Source organism: Athene noctua, chromosome 1, assembly GCF_965140245.1.
Source record: "Athene noctua chromosome 1, bAthNoc1.hap1.1, whole genome shotgun sequence".
NCBI classification, from domain to species: Eukaryota; Metazoa; Chordata; class Aves; order Strigiformes; family Strigidae; genus Athene; species Athene noctua.
In genome coordinates this window covers 77127052-77150132 of record NC_134037.1, presented here as the reverse complement: position 1 = coordinate 77150132, position 23081 = coordinate 77127052, and the positions used below count along the sequence as shown (strand labels likewise).

At 40.7% G+C, this 23081-nt stretch overlaps 1 protein-coding gene across 3 annotated transcripts in view; it reads left to right on the top strand.

Moving 5' to 3' along the window:
- The window catches only part of AGPAT4 (1-acylglycerol-3-phosphate O-acyltransferase 4), an 86502-nt gene that overhangs the window by 50780 nt on the left and 12641 nt on the right, over window positions 1-23081 (top strand). For all 3 annotated transcript variants that reach the window (XM_074896642.1, XM_074896645.1, XM_074896644.1), the window contains 4 exons: window positions 8023-8184; window positions 9913-10066; window positions 16774-16876; window positions 19013-19088. In XM_074896642.1, the coding sequence (XP_074752743.1) occupies window positions 8023-8184; window positions 9913-10066; window positions 16774-16876; window positions 19013-19088 (495 nt within the window). The remainder of the gene's footprint in view (window positions 1-8022; window positions 8185-9912; window positions 10067-16773; window positions 16877-19012; window positions 19089-23081) is intronic.

Genomic DNA, 23081 nt, shown 5'->3' with positions numbered 1-23081 from the left:
TACAATGGCTGTGGAAGAAAATCTAGCAAAAAGAACCAAAGAAGGTGCAAAGAATTTGAGAAGTGTGTGTGTGGAGGAGGGGGAAAAAAAAGAGACAATTCTAACATTTATTTTATTTTTATTTTTTTTCTTTAAAAATACATTTTTGGACCACCCATTGAAAACGCTAGGAGGCACTGGGTTGACAGTGCTAAGTGAGAGCCAGAGATCTGTCATTTATAGTGGAGAAGGAGAAAACAACACGACAAAGCAATTCTGTGCTCATTTTTAATCTTGCAAGTTATTGTAGCCACTGAGATTGTCTTGCTAGCTGCAGTTGGACTCCATGCAGCTGAAGTTACTGATGTGTAATTGTCTGCAGCACCAAACCTTAAAAGATTTTTTTGGTTGTTGTTGGAAATTAGAAGGAGGAAGCAAACTTCATAAAAACTAGAAGTCATCAGGGATTTCAGGCTAACCTGTGTTCAGGCCAAACTATTAATCACTTACGTCTGTTTTCCAGTTGTGGTTTTTTTTGTGAAGGGATCTTCCTGTTTTGTTTTCAGTCTTTGAGACCTGTCAGCCACATGTACCCACATCCCTGTGCTGCCAGGCCTCAGTGATGTGTGTAGGAGGGAGGGAATATAGAGGTGCTTGATGCAAACTAATAGAGACATAAGTCCTAGGACTTACCTTCTTCTAAGTGGTGGACAGCCTAGCCATTCTATCAGCATTTAAACATATGAGTAGCATTTAATTTCTTCAAGGTGTGTGCTAAGCATCCCTTTGAAAACAGACCCCACTGAACACCAGAACTTGAAACTGGGACATAGGCATGTTCTGAGGAGAGAGGTGTTACTCAGGACTTCCACCAAAAGCACAGTAATGCGCTCCCTGCCAGGATTCATTGTACCCTTCTGCTTTGTTGCTTGAGCTGACAAAACACTGATAAAATAGCTTCTTTAGTAATTTTAGTAAGCTTTTTTCTGAGACAAAGTAATTGATATTAGCAAAAATTACCTGTGCTTTAAAGCTAAACCTGCTGGTTTATCTGTTCATCTAGTGTCATGAGTTTCAGGTTACTAATGCTGGTGGTCTTTCTACCTTGGCAAAACATAAACATTATTCTGAGTGGCTTATTATATTGGCATCAACATATGTGCATTTCCAAAAGAGGCCATAGTTGTGTATTCCTTGACAGGGTAGACAAGGCAGAAAATCATTATGAAAAACTAGTTGTTAGCTATCTTACTTTAAGCTTCTTATTAAAAAAAGTGCTAAGCACATGTAACAGTTTTTAACCCTAACTGTTCCATATGTCAGAAAAAAAAAATTCTATTTAAAATTCGTTCATGTTGAAACTTGCTCTTGGAAAAACTGAGCATGGCCTTAGATATAGGTGCAAGAAGAGACTTTTGTAGGTTATTGTATGGGACTGATATGTGTGCGAACACATTAGTTCATTTGTACATTTTAATATATTAGTAGAATTTAAACTAGATTTGAAGGGAGGAAGGGATAAAACCAGGCTTGCTAGAAGTAAGCTTGGGGGCAGCAGTCCAGTGTTTGAGGGACAGTATGCTATCAAGGTCCTTTGGTCTGCCATCTCAGTGGAGGTAGGGATGGAAATCCATGCGGCAGCAAAGATGCAAGGGTTATTGATGCGTTAGAAACCATGAAAGTGCCTGAAAATGGTCACATAGGAATTAGGGCTTCTCCCCAATAAAAGTGGCAGGATCAATAGCCCTATCCACACAGCATGGGCAGCAAACAGGAGGAGTTGGAAGCAGATGTGCAGCTGGAAAACTGTGAGATAGTTGCAATCACAGAACTCACACAACTGGAGTGCTGCAATGGATGGCTATAAACTCTTCAGAAGGGACAGGCACGGAAGAAGAGGTGGTGGATAGCTCTGTATGTTAGGGAGTGTTTTGACCGTCTAGAGCTTGATGATGGTGATGAAAGGGTTGAGTGTCTATGAGTAAGAATAAGGGGAAAGACCAACAAGGAAGGTAATGTAGTGGGAATCTTGTTACACACAACCTAACCAGTATTGAAGAGGCAGATGAAATATTCTATAAGCAGCTGGGAGAAGTCTCACAGTCACTAGCCCTTGTTCTCATAGGGGACTTCAACTTACCAGATGTCTGCTGGAAATACAATACAGCAGAGAGGAAAGAGTCTAGGAGGTTCCTGGAATGTGTGGAAAGTAACTTCCGGACACAGCTGGTGAGTGAGCCAACTAAGGAAGGTGCCCTGCTGGGCCTGTTGTTTGTGAACAGAGAAGGACTGGTGGGTGATGTGATGGTTAGATGCTGTCTTGGGCACAGACTTCAGCCTGTTTAGGAGCTGGGTTGACAGAGTCCCTTGGGAGGCAGCCCTGAAGGGCAAAGGGGTCCAGGAAGGCTGGACATTCTTCAAGAAGGAAATCTTCAACGCACAGGAGCAGGCTGTCCCCATGTGCCAAAATATGAGCCAGCAGGGAAGAAGGCCGTCATGGCTAAACAGAGATTTGTCTGGAACTCAGGAAGAAGAACAGGTTTTATGACCTTTGGAAGAAGGGGCAGGCAACTCAGAAGGACTACAGGGATGTTGTGAAGTTATGCAGGGAGAAAATTAGAAGGGCCAAAGCCTACCTAGAACTTAATCTGGCGACTACCATAAAGGACAATAAATGTTTCCATAAATACACTAGCAACAAAAGGAGGAGGCCTAAGGAGAATCTCCATCCTTTATTGGATGTGAGGGGAAACATAGTGACAAAGGATGGGGAAAAGGCTGAGGTACTTAATGCCTTCTTTGCCTCAGTCTTTAATAGTAAGACTAGTTGTTCTTGGGGTACCCAGCCCCCTGAGCTGGAAGACATGGACAGGGAGCAGAATGAAGCCCACATAATCCAAGGGGAAATAGTTCGTGACCTGCTAGACACACACAAGTCTTTGGGGCTGGATGGGATCCACCCAGGTGTACTGAGGGAGCTGGCAGAAGTGCTCACCAAGCCAGTTTCAGTCATTTATCAACAGTTGAGGCTAGACAGAGAGGTCTTAGTCAACCGGATCCGGTTGACTAAGGTTAGCAGACACCCATCAACAAGAAGGGCTGGAAGGAGGATCCAGGGATCTGTAGGTCTGTCAGTCTAACCTCAGTGCCAGAGAGGGTTATGGAGCAGATGATCTTGAGTGCCATCAAGTGGCATGTACAGGACAACCAGGGGATCAGGCCCACTCAGCATGGGTTTATGAAAGGCAGGTCCTTCTTGGCTAACCTGATCTCCATTTATGAGACCTGCTTAGTGGATGAGGGAAAGGCTGTGGATATTGTCTACCTAGATTTTAGTAAAGCTTTTGACACTGTTTCCCACAGCATTCTCCTGGAGAAACTGGCTGCTCATGGCCTGGATGGGTGTACTCTTTGCTGGGTTAAAAACTGACTGGATGGCCGGGCCTAGAGAGTTGTGGTAAATGGAGTTAAATCCAGTTGGTGGCCAGCCACAAGCAGTGTTCCCCAGGGCTCAGTACTAAGTTCAATTTGGTTTAATATTTTAATCAATGTTCTGGATGAGGAGATTGAGTGCACCCTCAGTAAGTTTGTGGATAACACCAAGCTGGTTGGGAATGTTGATCTACTTGAGGGTAGGAAGGCTCTACAGAGGGATCTGGACAGGCTGGAGCGATGGGCCAAGGCTAACTGTATGAGGTTCAAGGTTCAGTACCAGGTCCTGCAAATGAGTCACAACAACCCCATGTAACTCTACAAGCTTGGTGAAGAGTGGCTGGAAAGCTGCCTGGCAGAAAAGGACCTGGGGGTGCTGATTGACAGCCAGATGAACATGAGCCAGCAGTGTGCCCAGGTGGCCAAGAATGCCGATAGCATCCTGGCTTGTGTCAGACAGAAATGGTATGGCCAGCAGGGACAGGGAAGGGATCTTACCCCTGGACTCGGCACTGGTGAGGCCGCCCCTCGATTCCTGTGTTCAGTTTTGGGCCCCTCACTACAAAAAGGACATTGAATGACTCGAGCGTGTCCAGAGAAGGGCAACGGAGCTGGTGCAGGGTCTGGAGCACAGGTCGTACGAGGAGCGGCTGAGGGAACTGGGGGTGTTTAGTCTGGAGAAGAGGAGGCTGAGGGGAGACCTTAGCACTCTCTACAGCTCCCTGAAAGGAGGTAATATAAGTGATAGGATGAGAGGAAACAGCTTCGAGTTGTGCCAGGGGAGATTTAGATTGGATATTAGTGAAAACATATTCACTGAAAGGGTTGTCAAGCGTTAGAACAGGCTGCCTGGGGAAGTGGTTGAATAAGCATTCCTTGCGGTATTTAAAAAGACATGTTGATGTGTTCCTTAGGGACATGGTTTAGTGGTGGATTTGGCAGTGTGAGGTTTACAGTTTGAACTCAATGATCTTAAAGGACTTTTCCAACCTAAATGATTCTGTGATTCTAAATTATGTGATTGTTCGTGTAGCAAGCCAAAAATCATTATTATTTGTGTTTATCACAGCATCTTAGCACATGCCTAGGCATACATCCTATAAAATACTGCTGTGTTACCTTTCCAATAGGAAGCATTAGGGATTAGGAGCCAAACTAATTTCTGGAACAATAGCTTTGAGGGACTAGAGAAACATATCTTTCCATCTTGATGTCCCAGAGAGTATAATGTGGAGGAGTGCTATATTTCAAAAATAGAGCAAACAGGATCATCACAAGTATGTCAGTGCTGAGGGCAGCCTGGAGAGCAAATAACTTAGAACGCAAATTGCTACTGCTAGTGATTTGTAGCTACAGTGAATTTGCTTTGAAACTGGAACAAATTTCGTTAGACATCCTCAGTTTGCAGGTTGATTTCATGCTGTTTGTTGCATTCTGTGATTAAGAGGTAGTGAATAACTGAGACTGGACATATAAATCAAGATTTTTATTCTGTGACAGTATAGCTGTGCAAATGCATCTAAAGTAAGCTTGTAAAAATACTTTTTAATGAGATATTAGCGTGATCATTCACAAAAGAAGAATTTAATGGGTATTTACATCTGAGCAAACTTGGCCAAAAGAAATGAATCTGGATTAAAATGCTATTATTGTAAACAAGTTGTCCCCATCCAGCAGTAATTTCATTAAACATCTGTTGGAATTACACAGTACTGTGCACTGAAAATGTTTGACATCCTTCAAGAAGGCAGCTTACATGGAATAAATAAGCACTTTTAAATGAAATTTATTCTGTTGAACTGAATTTGAAGGTTAGAGGTGGCTTATTTACCAAAGCTTTTTGATAAAGTTAGTGGCTGAAGTCAACTAGAGCTGCATTTTTGCCCTCAGGTATTTACACAGCTGTGCATGGGTAGACAACTGAAACAGAATAGATTCTAGCTCTAGTTACTGTAAGAGAGATTGTAGCTTCTGAGGGGAGGCCTAATGTATTCCTCCCACACAAGAGCAGTCTTGGCAGTATAATGCACTGAGGAGTTTCCTTTCTCTAATTAGTTCTGTGTCATTAGCCTTCCTTCTACTCCTAGGATAGATGGGGTGCACAAAATAGCATAAGGTGATTTAGTTTCTTTTTATGTCTGTCTAAGGAGTCATACTCTCACGTGTCTAAAAGACTGCTTTTAAAATTTAAAAATGCATTGGCACAGAAAATGAGTAAGAATGTGACCTGAGGAAGAATTCAAACATCTATTCTGCTTTTGTGGTTATACCTGTGCTATATGAACCTTAGCTCACAACATAATTTCTTTGTTTTGCTGGTGGCAACTTCTCTCCTGCCCCTTGTTTAACCCATATGCTTTTTAAAATATGCAAAACATGAGAAAATACCTCTGTTGAAATTGTTACTTTAGCTTGCTTTTTGGACTAGGATTCCCATGTTTTAAAGTCTTGGAGGGAGGACTACTAGATAGTATTTTCTGACTCTGTGCTCTGGAGGCCTTTTACATTCTATGTGGAGCAGACTGAACACTTACTTTAAATATACTTTAAGATCATGGAGGTTTTTTCTATTTTTGGGGGGTGACGCTGTTGCTGTTGGCCTCATTGTGCAGTGGCTTCCATTAGGCTGTGGCTGACGGCTGCCCTTATTGTGGCTGAGGTGGGCAGTAGTTCCCTAAGGTTTTAGCTGTCCCTGTTCAGCTAAAACCACTTTGCATCTGTTGGGGTTTCTTGGGGCAAAGTCTTGGCTCAGCTGTCTTCCACAGGCATGTAAAGGGCAGAGGAATGGAAGAGCATATGAACTGGTCTGTGTGCTTTGAACAGAAGCTATACTGTACATGGCCTACAACAAAAAATGATCTTTAGAGGATTTTAAAGCTATCTGCTAGAACTATTTACATTTATTTTGGAAATAAGAAAATTACTTGTATTAAGAGTAACCTAGAGAAGGAAAAACAGTAGCGTGGGAAAACCAGAGAGCTAAGGTAAGTGGTGGGAGGAAAGCCTGTTTGTGGGCAGTTTGGGGAGCTGGAAGAGGAGGCTGGGCTCGGTATTGCTGCTGCCATGCAGTAGGGACTAACGTCCAACATGGCTTGAAATTGAAAAGGCAAAAAGGGTGCCGAATCCTACAGCTGCCCCTTGTGGGAGAGATGGATTTGGAGTATTGATCTGGGTTTGGAGTCCTGATCGAGTAATCAACAGGGAGCACTTTATTACAAACTGTTATACCATGTGACAGGTGGTTCCTGCATTCATAGAAATGGCATTGTCTCATGTCATCTTATGCTCTGCTTCAGTGTAACAGTTGCTAGTGAAACTATGTGATGTGCACTTGCCTTCCAGTCTTATGAACATTTAGATAGCATAATTATTTAAGGTATTTTCCTTCTCAAGGAAGGAGAGCTGATAAGAGAAATGAACTGAGATAAAGAATTAGGCCAAGTCTCTTCCCCTAGTAACCGAATGAACAACAGTGACCAAAAAAATAAAAGTAGATAATTTCTGTTGATGGTAATTTCTACCAGTAAATTCCTACTAGTTAAATACAATGTTCTGGAACCCATCTGCAGAGCACTTTGATGGGGTAGCTTATAATGGTATCATGCATAGAAACTGGACTGTAATCACCCTATCTATCCTCTAAGAAAATGTCAGTGTTTTTCAGGAAATACTGAAGCAACAATTGCTACACACACACACACGCACGCCATTTTACTTAATAACAGAGTGAAAGATAAGAGAACTTAACAAGGCAGACTGGCTTGGAAGACAGGAAAGGAGCAAGTGTAATCAGTTCTCCTGCCCAAAGGGATGTCAGTCTGAGATGATCACAGTTTTAAGTTCTGGAGTAGGATTTGAGATTTGAAACTAGTTGAATGCTTGATAAACCACAGACTTGTGAAGGGTCTGGACAAATTACTTCAATGACTGTCACATATGTGAGACAAGAACAGTACTTTTTTGTTTTTCCCACTTCAGAAGCCTGCTTTGTGAAAGTATTTCTGCCCTTCCATAAACTGAAACACAGGTGAAATGTTCTTATTGGTGTTGTTTTCAGTGCTGTTTAAGGTTTCTTCCACTGATAAACCATTTGTATGCATCAATATATTGTTGTGCACCAGTGACTCTCTGATGGCTCCTCATTCAGAATAGGGTTTTTTTGGTCATGATGAGATATCCCAGCTTCAGGGAGAAGAATAGCTGCAAGATATCTTAAAGGGACTTGAGTTGCCACTGCCCAGGGTCTGCTTGAATTAAGAATTTTATTTTATATGGTTTGGGTATTTTGCATGGATTCCTCAGTGTTTGAATGAATTTGGTTTGCTTTTCAAACTTTGGGTAGGATAGACAAGCACACATACACACACACACAGATAGATAAATATATTTAAATCTGGAATTCTTCTTTCATGGAGGTATCTGAGATTAGATTTGACTATTCTGCCATATGAGAAAAACTTCTTTTTTGTTGTTTTCCTTCTGCACTGGTGTTAAAACAGGGACTATTGAACATGAACCAATAGGTTAGTGTTGAACTGTGCATGTGTCATACCCACAGAGAACACTTAAGTGTTGTAACTCTGTCTTACTTGCTTTGACTTTGTTTTGCAGAGTTCCAAAGTGCTTGCAAAGAAGGAGCTCTCCTATATGCCTATTATTGGCTGGATGTGGTATTTCCTAGAGATAGTCTTCTGCAAGCGTAAGTGGGAGGAAGATCGGAAAACAGTCATGCAGAAGCTGCTGAATCTCCGGGACTACCCTGAAAACTTTTGGGTGAGTGACAACTAACAACTGGAGTGCAAGGTGCTGTAGTGCTTGGGAGGGATGAAGGGCATAGACAATATGGGCTAGTCACCAGGTTGCTCCCGAGAACTTTGATTTGTGAGCTTCCTGGCAGTATCAGGAGCGTACTCTCTAAGAATTGATTCAGTCTTGAATGTCTCATGTAATGGTCTGTCTTGCCAGTTTTCTTCCACTGTATGGAGCCCTACAGCTGGTGATGGTGAGAGAGGATTCAGTTCAGGAAATGGGACCTTATGCAGCTTCACAAGGGCCTACAGAAACTATTGTTTAAGAAGCAGTTTCCTAGTGAAGATGTATATGCTGTATCTCTCATTCTCTGAAACAAAACTTTTTTTTTAATTGTCATTGATTTAAGTGAGTGCTAAGCAATCGAAACTAAGCTCTGTGCTTGGATGATGATTAAATGACTTCTGGGCAGGAGGCTGACTAGCAAAGCAACAAATCTTGGTTTCAGTTCCAGCCTCTCTCACAGGGATTTACCTGCACTCTGTGACTCTTAAAAGGTGTGGCAGGCCTTTCTTGTACACCTAGGCAGTCCAGCTCTAATTGGTGAGCACAGACTGCCACCATCCTTTATATACTGCCGCAAAGGTATTACTAGGGAGCTATACCTGTAGTAAGAGATACAGTTGTTGATGTAGACCTGGGATTATTGCAGTGTGGAGTTTCAATTTGGGTTTGTATGGTGACACAATGTCCAAAGGCACAGCAGTAGCACCTTGGAAAGGTAGGAAGAGAGCATGCCAAGTGGGCTGGAAGGATTTTCTCATCAGTTTCTGTATGTTTCATCTAGATGTTTAACATTATGCATGTGTTACATGAGTAAAAGTGTTCTTAGATGAGCTGGAACTGAAGCTGGCTGCTTGGCTAGTTTTCTTCAGTCTCTGTTGGCTAAATCTTTGCTGTGGGATATGAGGACTTCACTTGTGCTATTTGGCAATGCTCTTTGATGTGTTAGTTTGCATTCAGGCTTGGCAGAAAGCAGATGGGCAAGTGGTAAATCTCCAAAGATCTGCCCGCTCTCTCCTGCATGCCAGTGGCAAAATTGTAATCGTTCATGTCTGAGCACTTCCACTGTACAGTTTATAAGGGGATGAGCTTTCAGTTGCCCTGCATCTACTGCCTTACATCTGTTACCAGCTCAGTCACTGGCATCAAAATTACTGTAGTTGTCAGTGGTCCTCATGCCATAGTGAAAGCAAGTGGGTTGGGAGTGAGGGGAAGCAAGCTGTAGCATTTCCTAGAAGTGTGTTTGGTTTACACACTTAACCGAGTTTTAGATATCATGACACTCAAACACCTCACCATCTGTGAGAGATTTGCAACAGGAGGTATGCTCTGAGTGTTTTCTAACATCTTGTTAGAGATTGACTGACTCATTTAGAGAAATCAAGTCATTCTAATAGCAAGTAGCAGAGCAGATGTTAAAGCCTAAATGCTAGGGTTCAAACCAGAGGACGGCAAGTTGGATGGGTGAGGGCAATTGAGAGAGCTTGGGTTTGGCTTTTTTTTGGTGTGTGTTTGGGGTTTCTTTTTTTTACTCCAGGGCAATTCAGTTACCTAGATGTGTGTATGGCTACACTGTCCCTGCTAGCAGCGTTCATTTGGGCTGTGTTGGTGAGAATTAGAGAGGCCTCTGGTCAGACAGATGTAGAAGACCTGAGCTGTTGTCTAACTGTAGTTCTCTCTTGGTTTTAGTTCCTGATTCATTGTGAGGGCACAAGGTTCACAGAACAGAAGCACCAGATTAGCATGCAGGTAGCTGAAGCCAAAGGCCTGCCCAAGCTCAAGTATCACCTGCTGCCACGAACGAAAGGATTTGCTGTCACCGTGCAGTGTTTGAGAAATGTAGGTAAGGAAAGTCACAAGGAGCAATGCTAAGTGGTTATTTCATCTAACTGCTGTCACTTTGCCACGCTCTTCTTTTCCCTGTAGCATGTGTCCTAGCAGAAAAGCCTGCTAGGGATCCTTTCTGACCTTTCTTCTACTAGCCTGCAAACATTAAAGATGAGGTTTTACTTACAAAGTCCTGGGGCAATGTTGTGTTTTTTGTCTTTGTTTTGTTTGCTGTTACTGTGGGTCTCTATCGGAGGATCTCAAGTTGCACATTTCGTACTTATTGCCAAAGGATAACATTTAGTATTTACTAAGTAATCCTGTTCTAAATGAAGCAAATACATCACTAGAAAATGTGAGGCAGTGTGTCTTAAATATTTTCTTGTTGTAAATCTCTACCTCAAATAACACCATTTATAAATAAATATTCTGATTTAAATTTCTGTCTAGATGTGCTCTTTTTAGAGTTTCCTTGTGGAGCTGGGGAAGGGGAGCAGACCTCGACTGAAGATACAGGCAGGCAAAATTTATAAATAAATAATTTCTACATTACAGAACATGAGTAAGTTTTAATTGGTTAATGTTGTTCTGAACTCCCCACCTCCCAGTTATTTCTGGTTACTTGCCTTTGCCACCTTTAAAGGGACATCAGAATATGGGACACATGCCTTTGAAGTGATTTTGTTTGACTAATACAATCCATGAAAGTCTTCTGCTGTGTACTTCATGGGTAAAGGAAAGACAGTGCTAAGTACCCATAGTGCTACAGTATCTTTGGGGTTTGGTAGATTGTGTGTTGTTAGAAGGCTGATATGTAAGAAAGACAAAGTGGTTAGTGGTTTAGAAGAAAATGTTCTAGCTTGACTGAGGTTAATGTCAAAACTTCTTTTGTCTTTGAAGACATGTTTTCATGTGGCATGTCTGGGATAGCTGCTGTAAAAGCTTTGCAGTCAGCTGTCTTGCTATCTCTCATGTTTCTTCTACATACCCTCTTGCAAGTCAGGTAGATGGTATCACTGTTGTGGCTTATCGGGCATTCACAACTTCCCACTGCCAAAATGGATAGCATAGCTTGGATCTCTTCTGATATGTGAAGATGATGTAAGTTATGAGCAGCATCCAGCAACTCCCTTAGGGCACAGTTTAACCTTCCTTTTTGAATATGGGCAACTGTTTTGCTGAGGGGGAGGGAGTAGACTTGAGGCATTGAAGAAGAGCTGAGTCAAAACTCAGTGACCTCCAGTGCTCTGCGCTGGGAATCAGAGATAGGTTATTTTGGTGGTGATTTGTTATACTCATTACTCTGCGTAAAGCAAGCAAAACGTGGTATGATTATGTACGAGTATCTGATTTGTGGGAAAACGTTTCAAGAGGAAACAATTTTAGGGCACCCAATGACATTTATAAAATGTTTTGGGCATTCATGTGGTACACTCTACAGTAACACTTCTTAGGATCCTAAATATTTTAATTACCTTCAGAAAAAGAAGACTGAGATTACTAGATTACTTTCATACTTAGGGAAGTGTATGTCACTACCTCAGTCCAGAAGCTGTGACTTACTAGTTCAAACAGGGTAAGGCTAGTAAGATTATTATATTATTATATATTACCCTGAGAGGGTTCAAGGAGAAGCTCAGAGAGTCATAACTTCTCATAGATAGCTTTTGTTGAAACTGTATAGCTTAAAAACCCAACCAGCAAACCTCTGAGGGAAACAGCTGATGACCCAAGGTTGGTGGTGTGAAGTCTTCTGGATATGTTGCTTTACTTGCCTTGTTGCTTTTTGCAGTGAGGGGGAGATAAGAGTTACTGTCTGGGTTACTATAGGTTTCTATTCTATAGAGACAAGGGGTACATGTGAAGAACATTTGAAAGGCTTTTGTAAACAATATCTTATTTTTAGAGCTCCTTGAAACATTAATATATACAGGCAACAGGGAAGTCCGTAAATGTTTTTTGAATAGGGAATGTGGTGGAAGTCTGTTTTGACAGTCCGTAATCTAGAAATGTAAATTCTATCTAGAAATTATTCATTTCTTACATGAATACTGATAGAATTTGACCGCTTATCTCTGTCAACATGCAGTGGCATTCAGTACCCATGTTATAAGCAGTAATGTGTTGTTGTAGGTGTCAGTATATGCAGAGGCTATATGCTGTAGTAATTTGGACATTTGTTTGTTTTGAATATTTACATTGGTAAACAGTACTATTTGATTATTTCACTGTAAATCCCCTGAGTCTCATTGTTATGCTCTGCCTTAGAACATGGCCCAGGAAGTGACTGTATCCCTCCATTACAGCCTCAAATTACTTGTTCCAGACAGCATCAGTGTGACTGATGAATTGTTGCTCTGTCTGCAGAAGAAGCAGTGACAACTTGAAGATGTTCATAGCTTCAGTTCAGTGACATCTCTAATGATCTACAAGAATGACTTTTGCAGGCTGACGTGTCTCTCTTGCAGTATTCACATCTACTTCAGTGGCCAAGTCTGCAGTGGGATATCCCTGCATGTCTGAAAGTGAGAGACCTGGGCTGAGCTGCCTGAGCCGGTTTCAGGGCTGGCTGCTTAGGCTAATGCACTTTCTGCCCTTCCACAAGGGGTGGTGGGCCTGGCTGGAGTGCCTGGCTAAGGGAGACAGCTGCAGAATGCTGTAGCAGTGAAGGCAAGCCAAATGTTTGGATCTGGCTCCAAGCTGGGTGTGACGGAGATCAGCATTTCCTTTTCCTCTAGTCTTTGTTCCTCCTTTCTGACAAGGGTGTGATTCAACCTGTTTGAGGCTGTAGTACTATAGGATGGATGGATGCTGGTTCTGTGGCTCTAGGGGTAGCTCACCCACAGTAGGGTCATCATTGGTCCTTTATGAAACTGTGTATCAATTCAGTGCTCGCTGCTGCAGTAGTTCTGTGTCTGTTGGAAACAGGCATTGGTGACATCAGTCTAGCAAGTCCATCTGTTTTGAAAAACTTAGCTTCAGCAGGAATTTATTTAATGTGCATACATGAGAATCTGCCTCCATACCAGTGGTGCCATATCTGTCAGCATAAGCAGATATGTTTAGATAAAAATGTCCACACAAAATAACAAATAAAGAATTTTCCCTCCTAACTCATTTCTTTCATAAGTGATAATGGAACTCTTTTCTCTTCAGAGACTTGCTTTCACAAATTTATATATCTGCACAATTTGGTTCTTAAAGGAGTGCTTTTAATATTTTTTTGAACTTATTCTGATATTTTTATTGGTGGCCATGTCTACCAGTTTGGTAGTACAGATGCAGTCCCTGGGAACTTCATTTCTAGAAGCTGTTTTCTGTCTTAATAAATTGCTGTTATGTTGTAGAGTTTGCTACCTGTACTGTTCATGGAAGCAAATGAAAGTACAGGTCTGATTCTGAAACACTCATCCATTACTTACAGTAAAAATAAGTGTCATAAATATTGCAAAAGATATATTTAACTGTTACTTTTATTGCCAGGCAGTTCCTTTCAGCTGTTTTTATTTAGTTGAGACTTGTATTTAAAAATGTGCCTCACGATGGATTGTAGGTAAGTCCAATTTGTCAACCTTTTCCTCCAGTTGTGCATGGTGGGATCTACTGTCCTAAAGGGTGTGCATGAGGATAAATTCCAGGGTGACGTTCTAACAGAGTTCGATATGACAGTGTTTGGGGGTTTTGCAATGACTTTTTTTCCCATGAGCTGCACTTTAAAGTCCTGGATTTTTTTCAGTGCTTAGTGAGGCTCCTGGTGATCCTCCTGAGCAAACTAACAAGTTTGAGAGGATGAGTGATTTTTGACCCAGATGACCAGAGCAATAAAATGTTAAATCAAAGGATTGTGTCAAGGTGGCTGTCATACCAGCAGTACAATGAATTCCATCATCTCTTCCCCTCTCTTTCCTAGTCTTCAGATCATTGTGTGCCAGTATGAAGCCGTATGTAGGCATTCTCATTGCCTGTAGGTTGATTTGTCAGATGATCATTCTGGCATAATCCACCATGTCCACAAAATAATGCATGAAGTTAAAGAGAAAAGCTGAAAAATCCTCTTTAGGTATGTAATCCGAAGATTTCTCAGGTTGAAATTAAGAACTTAAATCTTAAATTCCTAAGTACGTAGCTCTCTGTCAGAATGCTTGTACAAAGAACCAAAAGTTAAAGATATTTTAAAAAGCTGGGCAGAGATTAGAAATCAAAAGAGCTGGCCTTTTTTGTCAGAAAATAGCAATTTGGCCAGAAAAATTCTGTTTTCAGTTATGAACTGTGCTGAGCTTTTGAAAAGGCTTCCAAAGACTGAATTGTGTTTGTTTTTTAATGAAAAAGATACTGTAAGAGAACTTACTTGAGAAAATACTTTATTTCACAATTGAAGCAAAACTTCACAAATGCTGCCTAAATTAGTCTGGGAGTGAGACAGTTGCAATGTGTTCAAGATACTGTGAAGATATTTTTTTAACTTGGTTTAGAATATGAAATTTCTTGACTTTTCAGCTTTTGGATGGGAAGTCATGAGATGTCCAGTTCTAATTATGTAATTATGAAATACTTAATGAAAAATCAATTTCAATGTGTCATGCAGCATGCTCATGCTGCTTTGGCTGTGCAAGCTTTCTGGCAATTTTTAATTCTGTGCAGTCTTTTTCTTTGACAGTTCTGCTGTTGTTTTCCTGCACTTTCAAAATGGAAAAGATTAAGTCTTCAGATATTTTATATCTGGATATAACAGAGGTCTGTTTACTCCTGCATATTGCTATCCTTGTCTTGAATTTGGCACTGCTTCTCACCAAAAGATTTCAGTGTGATATTGAAAAGGACTGGACTGAATATCAAACTATAGACCAGTTACAAATCAGAATGGTTTTTTTTTTTTCCCTGGAGTGAAGGAAAACTGCGTACAGCCATCAGCACATAAAGATGTTCCTGACCAACTCTACAGAAGGTTTTTCAAAACAGGAGAAGCATCTTCCAGTGTGTCTGAGCAAGCATGCAACTCATATCAAAGCTGAAACGTAGATGTCTTCTAAATGACAAAAGGACAAGTTCTGTGTACATCATACTTTCCTTTATTGCGTCCCTATTGTCGTTAAAATAATCTCATGCTATTAATGAATAAACTAAGAAGCTTACCCCATATAAACCAAATTGAGCTCTTGTCTTCCTTCAATTACACTGGATTAGTAAATTAGAGTGGATTAGTAAAATCCTTCTACACTAAGAAGCTTAAAAATGGAGGTAGATAATTTATTCAAAAAAAGTAATTTCCTACTTATATTGTACAGGGAGAGTAGTGTGCTTGAAGTAGATTTTGGCTTATGTGTTGTAGTTTTGAGTTTGGGCTAAAAATCCAACTGTAGTAGGAAAAGAATAGAGTTGTTAATGAAGGATACGGTCTGTATGCAGTGACAGGGTTTTGGCCTCTGTTTTCAGGATTTCCTTGCAGTGCTGAAGCCAGGCTGTTCTGTTCTGCACTATGAATTCTGTTTTGCAATAACAAACGTTGTGGTGAGTTTCTGGGGACTGAATGTTGTGATCACGCTGTATTTATCTCTCATAGCTAGAGAGACTTCAAAACCAAAAGCAAATCTGTTCTGTGTAATAAAAGGCTTTCTTAGGTGGGTCAAGAGCTGTCACAATAAAGGTTCATCACAATGTTCATTATTGCAAAACCCTAGAGCAGAAAACCTAAAATAATAGCAAGCTGCACGTGAAGTGCATGTTAGTCACTTTTGTGACAAAAAGAAAAAAAAAGTTTTGTTGCTGGCATTGATCTTAGAATTCATACCACGATGCACAGTTGGTTTCAGTGTCAGGGTAATTAATTGCTTTCTGGTAATTTTGTGACATCAGGAAAACAGTGTCTCTAAGGATGTGTGTTCAAATAAACTTTTTTGAAATGCTTTGTGTAGATAAAAACAGTGAATGCTTTTTCTGTAGAACCTGCTTGTTAATGCTGTCTTAGTTTAAATATGAATGACCTTTGCAAACACTGTTACTGTGCAGTCCTGAACTGCAGAAACTGTTTTCGGGAGGCTGAAAGTTTGGCTGCCAGTTTTGTTCTGCAGAATGTGGATGTTCTGTTCCTCACAGTTGCAGGTCCTCATAGCAGCAGCCCAGCTCACACAGGATGTGGTCTGTTATTCTGTCTCTGCCTTCACCCTATAGCAAGTGCCTCAGTTCTCAAGTAACGGACATGAAGGGGAGGTTGTCTTAAACCCCAGTGATTCATAGCTGCATTAAGCCCTTTGGCTGTAGGACGTCTCACACTTTACCCATTCTTAGTCAAATGTTAATTGTTTATGAAGTGTGTATCTGCCTGTTTATTCACCCAGATTTGGGGCGGGAGTTGTGCTATTCACAGTTAGTTGAGAAAGCTAATAGTTTTTCAGCCATTTGACTCCTACGATATCTTACCTATGTTATCTGTCAGAAACTGTAACTGTGTTCCCTATGCCCAACATTCTGCACCTGATGGGGAAGGAGGCATGGGTGGAGAGCAGACCTTTCTGTTCTACTGGTAGTTCCAGAAAGGGTCACTGGTTATTTGGCTTTTTAAAGCCTGCATGTTGAATATTCCATTGTCATCTCTACCTTGGTGACAACTCAAACTATGGAGCTATTGCTGATGACTCCATATTTACATATGCTCATTGTCTGAAAGAGAATGACATTTCCATTTTATTACTACAGTACTTACATAATCTGTTTCTCTTCTTGTAGTTTCTGCAGTCTATGATTCTACCCTCAATTTTAGAAATAATGAGAATCCAACGTTGCTGGGAGTTCTAAATGGAAAGAAATATCATGCCGATTTATATGTCAGGCAAGTAATCCATATTTCATTTTCTTTTTTTGGCATACAGGAGTGTGTACTTGCAATCACAATTGCACAAATAAGGAAATATTTTCAACCAGGTAACGGATAGCAAATCTGTACTAACCTGACTTCACAGAACTGCAGATATAAACTCATATGGGATGGAAAGGTTTTCTTGTAAAGTTCTGTGACTTTATATGTGTGAGGACCCTATAAAGGTCTACAGAATTTTTTGTTTGTTTTTTTTTTTATTATTAATTTGTGTGTCTATTTGTCAACTTAGCAGCAACAGTGGGGCCTCTTCACTCACTTGGCCAGAATACCAAACATTTACTCAGTGTTCGGATGGAGTGGCTTTACACCTGTCCCTGGCACAATAGTTCCCACTCAGGTGGAGGCCAGGCTCAGGACTGTTCCCATCTCTGTTTGGTGTAGCTGTTGATGTATTTGACTGCCACTCTCTTCCTACCAAGAAAGGGGGTTGTTTAATGAAAAAAATGATTACCTGGATTCTGTATCATTAATGTTTCTGTAAGTGCTGAATACCCCAATGGCTTCACATAATCTTAGTGGGAATGGGCCAATTCTAAGGCTGTTATTCCCAGACCAGGTTCTACCAGCAGCACATGCTGCAGGCATTCAGGCTATGTGATGGTTTAGGGTTGGAGCATAGGAGCCCAAAAGTGATCCCACAAGTGGCCAGGAGTTCATCATAACCCTTTTATAGCTATAATTGTCTGGTCCAGTTGGTTTATCTTGGGTACTGACATGAAGTGTTAGTAGGGTGACCTTTTCTTCTTACCTCCCCTTTCTTTCTGTTTGAAAAAATACTTTCTTCACAACTTTTTGGTCAAAGGTAAAAAGAAACTTTCTTTTGATTCCTCGTGGATGCAACATGAATTTGCATTCCCACTTGGCTATCGTGGGTAGCTCAGCCTAGTGGCCTTGTGTTTGGTGTACATGGCCTGGCTGTCTAGTGTTCATGGAGGAGCAGCTGGCCCTACCTGAGTGGGACGTTCCTCCAGCAGTGTTGGTAGAGGTGTGCATCTTGCTGTGTCTCCCTTTACACCCTTTCAGCCTCCTGCAAGTTAATCTGGCAGAGCATAGAAATTGCTTTCCATGACATGAGCTAGCTATTTTTGTCTTTTTGAGCTTCCTGAAAAGGAAACCTCATGGCAAGATTTGTTTTGGCAGTTAATTGAGGACCATCACAGATGTTCTTCAAAATCCTCCATATCTGCTTATTGAAGTGCTATAGGTGTTGCACTCAGTAGAAATTTGTAAAATTTGGATGGCCTTGTTTGTCTCTGCTTAAATTGTGATGACTTACAATGTTTGTTATCTTACGGCTTCCTTTAATGAAGGAACAAAACTGTAGTGTCACACCTCTTAATTTATTAACTGCGAATAGGAGCATCCTGACTGTGAAAAGTGCCCTCTCCTGTGCTGAAGGAAGTTAATTTGATGTTGCTTTTAATGGATATTAACTAAAACACATGCTATATGGAAAAAAGTTAAAATTATTAAATATTGCTATTAGCATACATAAACAACGATGACAGGGGGATTTTTTTTTTCTGTCACAGGATTATTGACCAAACTTAATGTAATGTGATGAAAACTTTGTTTTGTCAAGACAGGGTTTTTCAGTGATAGGAGACATTTTGCTGTAAATTGTCAACCCAGGCTGCATGTAACAAAATTACAGGAATTGGAAATGCTACCTGAGAAATACTAGAGTGCTTTATCCTAGGTATAAGGAGAACAGCTTGCGTTTTTTCTCCCTAATGCCAAGCTGTTTAAATACAGTCTTGAACTCAATAGGTAGGGTAAGAAATCAATTTTTTGGAAACAGAATATTGCAAACCTTTATCTAGGAAGTGGCTCTACTGAGCTCAAACATACTGCAATACTATTTCATAAATCTAAATTTCTGAATTTCAGCTACATCTAAAAACTAAAGGTGACTCTAGAAGCAAACTATACTTTGCTGTTCTGGGAGCTGTGACCATGAATTAAAAAAAGATGGAAAATATAGTGAGTCTCCTGTCAGATAGATAATCTGTCTGTATAATGTAACTGCTGTTCATGGGAGCCGAAGTATTTCATATTATTCAATTTCTCTTTTTTTACCATTGGCAGGCGGATTCCGCTAGAGGAAGTCCCAGAAGATGAGCAGGAATGTTCTAACTGGCTCCACAAACTGTATCAAGAAAAGGTTGGTTTTTTGTCTAGACAGCATTTGCGAGCCACTAGTGCTCAGTTATTTATACTGCTAGTAGACCTTTACAGTGTGCATGTGTAGTGCCCCTGTTTTGGGGGTCTGGGATGGCTTGGTTGATTTGTTGTTTTTTTTTTCAGGATAAGTGCCCTGTTTCTCCAGACACAAACTGGTCTTGTGCTGTCAGTCATGATGGCCTTTATTTTGTACTTAAAGAACAACAGGAAGAAAACTTAAGCAATCCTCAACAGAGTAGTTTTAAAACTCTTGTTTAGAAAGTTGCATAAGGATACAAAAAATACAACTACCTCCTGCCTGGTATAGAAGGACCTCCTTCCCTTTAAAGGCACCTCTGAAATCAATAAGTAATTTGTGGGCTAAATGAGGTATATTTTGCTTTAGTGTATTAGAATTTTTGTCCCTTGTTTTACCCTATCTTTTTTTACCAAGGCAAAGATCCAACATTAATATAACAGGCTAATAAATTGCTTTCACATTGTGTGCAAAGAAGGCATGCATTTAAGATTCCTAATTACATAGGATGTGGGCAGAATAATAATGACTGTGTTTGTAAATGCCTGGTGATTTATTTTTTTTCCCAAAAAAACCCCTACTTTTGTATGTGTCCTTCAGAGTTTCTGAAGCTCTTTCTCATGGGTTTTGTTTTTATCAACATAGGAGATAATGGTTGGGAGATGCACTCTTTGAATACAGGCAGCACTCCCATTTCAGTCAGTGGGAGTCACAGGTATGCAAGGCATGAGAGCCTGGCAGCTTGGTTTGCTGTAGTAAATTTATTTCAGTTATGTATTCAGACTGTAATACAGGAGTGCTTCATATTTAGAAGTGAAAAAATATAGCTACATTGTGGTTTTCTCTCACAGGGGCAGCAAAATTCTGCTGTGCCATTTGTACTCCACCCAGAACACAACATTAACATTTCTGTATTGACTGTGTTCTACTCTTTCTTGGCTTCAAATCATTACTGTTTCTCGTTTAATTCATTGCCCCTCTAAGCAGCTTGCTTACAGAAATGTGAAAAGTTACTGTGTATTGAGACCTCAGTTGTAGATCCGCTAGCTTTGCCTCTGATCTCGCTTCTTGTATGTTGTGCCACTAGCACCTAATTCAGACACAATCGCCAACACCTTTCTGCAGGAAGGCATTATGTTACCCATGGGCCTGTGCTCTCTCCGTGGGCATATAAATGCAGGTGGCCCTTTTGCTGAACATTGCAAAAGTCCACTTTCTGCTGCCATGACTTTATCTGTGACCCTGTTTCATGTTCCTAAAAACTCTTTGGACATTTGCAAGAGAGGAACATAAATCAAATGAGAATATGGTGATTGTTTTCCTGAATACCTTATTACATAGTTTGCTATGTAACTCACTCAAAGTTGTTTCTGTTGTTCCCTCTTTGGCGAACACTCAGTTATTTCTAGTGTATACATCTTATCCTGCTTTCTTCATAACAATTTAAGTTTGCTGGTTGGTTAAATCCATAGTTTCCTATTAAGTATAGGAGGAAGGAATGTTCATTCAGTTCTCCTTTTCATTAAGACCTTTTTGGTTGTGTGGCATTTTTTTGAATGATTGAGGTTTTTTGGTTTGGTGGTGGTTTTGTTTTTTTCTGAAAGTGGCATAATCTTCTTCCTTCAGCTATTTTGCATCAGTGAAACTGTTACTTCATTTCAGACATTCATGGTTTACACAAGACCATGTCTCTGTAAGATCAGACTGGGAGAATATAGAGCAGGGACAACTTCTTCAAGACTTCTGAGATGATGAAAGCCCACCTGCAGGGTAAAAATGCAGTTCTGTTTCACCTTTCTGTCATGCATCTTTAAAGACATAATTGGCTCTTAAGTTGGATAACAAGCAGCATTGCCACCTAGGTGTTGTTTCCAAAAATGAATTCTGTCCTCAGAGTCAGTAAATAGTTACAATAAAATGTACCAAATCTGTATTCAGTTGGCAGTAATTTGTTGCAAGATATGCACTCATCCCCTGCTTTTACATCCCCTGGTTGTAGCACTCCACTTTCTGTTTCAAAGTAAGGCAAGGTATGCACGCTACTGAAAAACAGAGTCCCTGTTTTCTCATACATTATGGTTGCATGTGCCATGGCTTATTCTCAGTGATTTTCATAATGTTGCAGTATCTTCTCAAGACTTACATACTGTGTGCTGAATTATGCTCTAGTAATAGGTGGGGTCTGCCACAGGTACTGAGATCAAGGCTGGAGTACCATGCACTCGTGATAAGGGCCACAAAGCTGTTTAAATGAGTAATGAAATCAGCACATGAAGGGACATAACTTTTTTTCTTTTTTTTTTTTAAACTGTCATTAGTAAAAGAGTGAGAGTCTTTGAGAAAATCTTTTTCCATTTTTTTTTTTTACCTCATTGTCTGATCTGTTACATGTACCTCTATCTGAGATGCTGCTCTCTGGGAGTCTGGTATGTTTATGTTCTTGCTACTTATCACTTCGTGTTCTGCAAATGCAACGAATAGGGCCTTGCCAGATAAACAATGGCACTGTGCTGTTCTAAACCAAACACTGTTCTTCCTTTCCCAGGCGTACAGTAAGCACCCAGTCCATGTACTTCTTCCTCAGCTGGGGTGAATTTTGTCCTTTCAGAGATGGCCAGCACTGTATTAGTTAATGCAAAATTATGACAGAGCTGCATTTTGGGTTGCACACGTCTTCTTTTTCTTTGCTTTTTGAAGCTGCCATTGCTAGAAAGACTCCCTTTGACTTTACTAAGGCACAGGCTGAGCATCTTAGTTGCCTGGTCTGAAGAGGTGCTGTATAATAGTTAAAACTCTGCCAGCTCTTGCATGTTTGTTTTCTTTTTTCACCTCCTTACAGCCTCAGTGCCTAAAATAGAAGTTCTGCTTCAGAATCTTAATTTCCATTAAAAAGAAAGCAAGCCTCTAACTCTTCTCTCTTGTAAAAGAAGCATGGAAAACAGGGCATGAAAATATATGCTGAAATGCCCCTGGGAATTAGCAAAGCATAACTGAAGAGGGGAAGTGAACAGAACTCAAGTGTTCAGGAACAAAGGATATATTTTTGTATACTTATTCTTTATGGGGCTTCCTCATGAAAGGGCAGTGGCATACCTCTGCAGTCAGACCTCCCTGGTGGGAGCAGGGAGGAAGAATCCAGTTAGCCTTTCACAAGATGATGGATGTTTCCTGATTTCCCCCCACTGCATTACCCACCCGACTGTGTGAAGTAACTCAGATTTGGTGGGGGCATTAGAGGGAGCATGTTTCTATGTCCAAATATGATACTTGGGTGAGTGGGATGTATTACAAACTGAAGACAAGCTCTGTATGCAGGGGAATGAAAGGACCTTAATGTGGGCGAGGTGATTGAGGGGAATTGAGGTACATCATGGGTTTAAATGCTGGCTTGAGCTGTTGATGGGTACACATAGGCACCCTTGCAAAAACTTAGAAGACAGATCAACCCACAGATCTCTACTGCAAAAATGTGAATGTTTTTAAGGGTAAAGTATGGTAACGGAATTGAAGAGCTGTTCCCCACAACAGTGTGGAACATGTAGTGGAGGTGATGGCACTGATATTGTTTTGCCCGTTGTATATTTCTTTCATCTGTTTCATACCTCTTGGTGAGATGTGGTCAGCAGTTTTGCTGCCCCTAATGCTGTGCAGAGCCAATAAAGAGAAAACTGCTGGCCTGTTTTAAATAAGTGTGCCTGGCTCTCTGTAGCAATAGGCCCCCTAATGGCAATACGAATAATAGTCAGAAATTCTTATCTTTTCAGGGCAATACTGGTATTTAGAAACCTCATTGTATATAGTAGCATTCAATTTACTGATGATTGGTAGCTCTGTGTCAAATCAGTCATAAACTGAAATCCTCAAGGCACTGTAAAGAAAACTTCATACACTGGGTAATTTGACGAAGACAGCTAATTAATTGGCCATAGTGATCCCGGTACAGTCTAACTCACATGC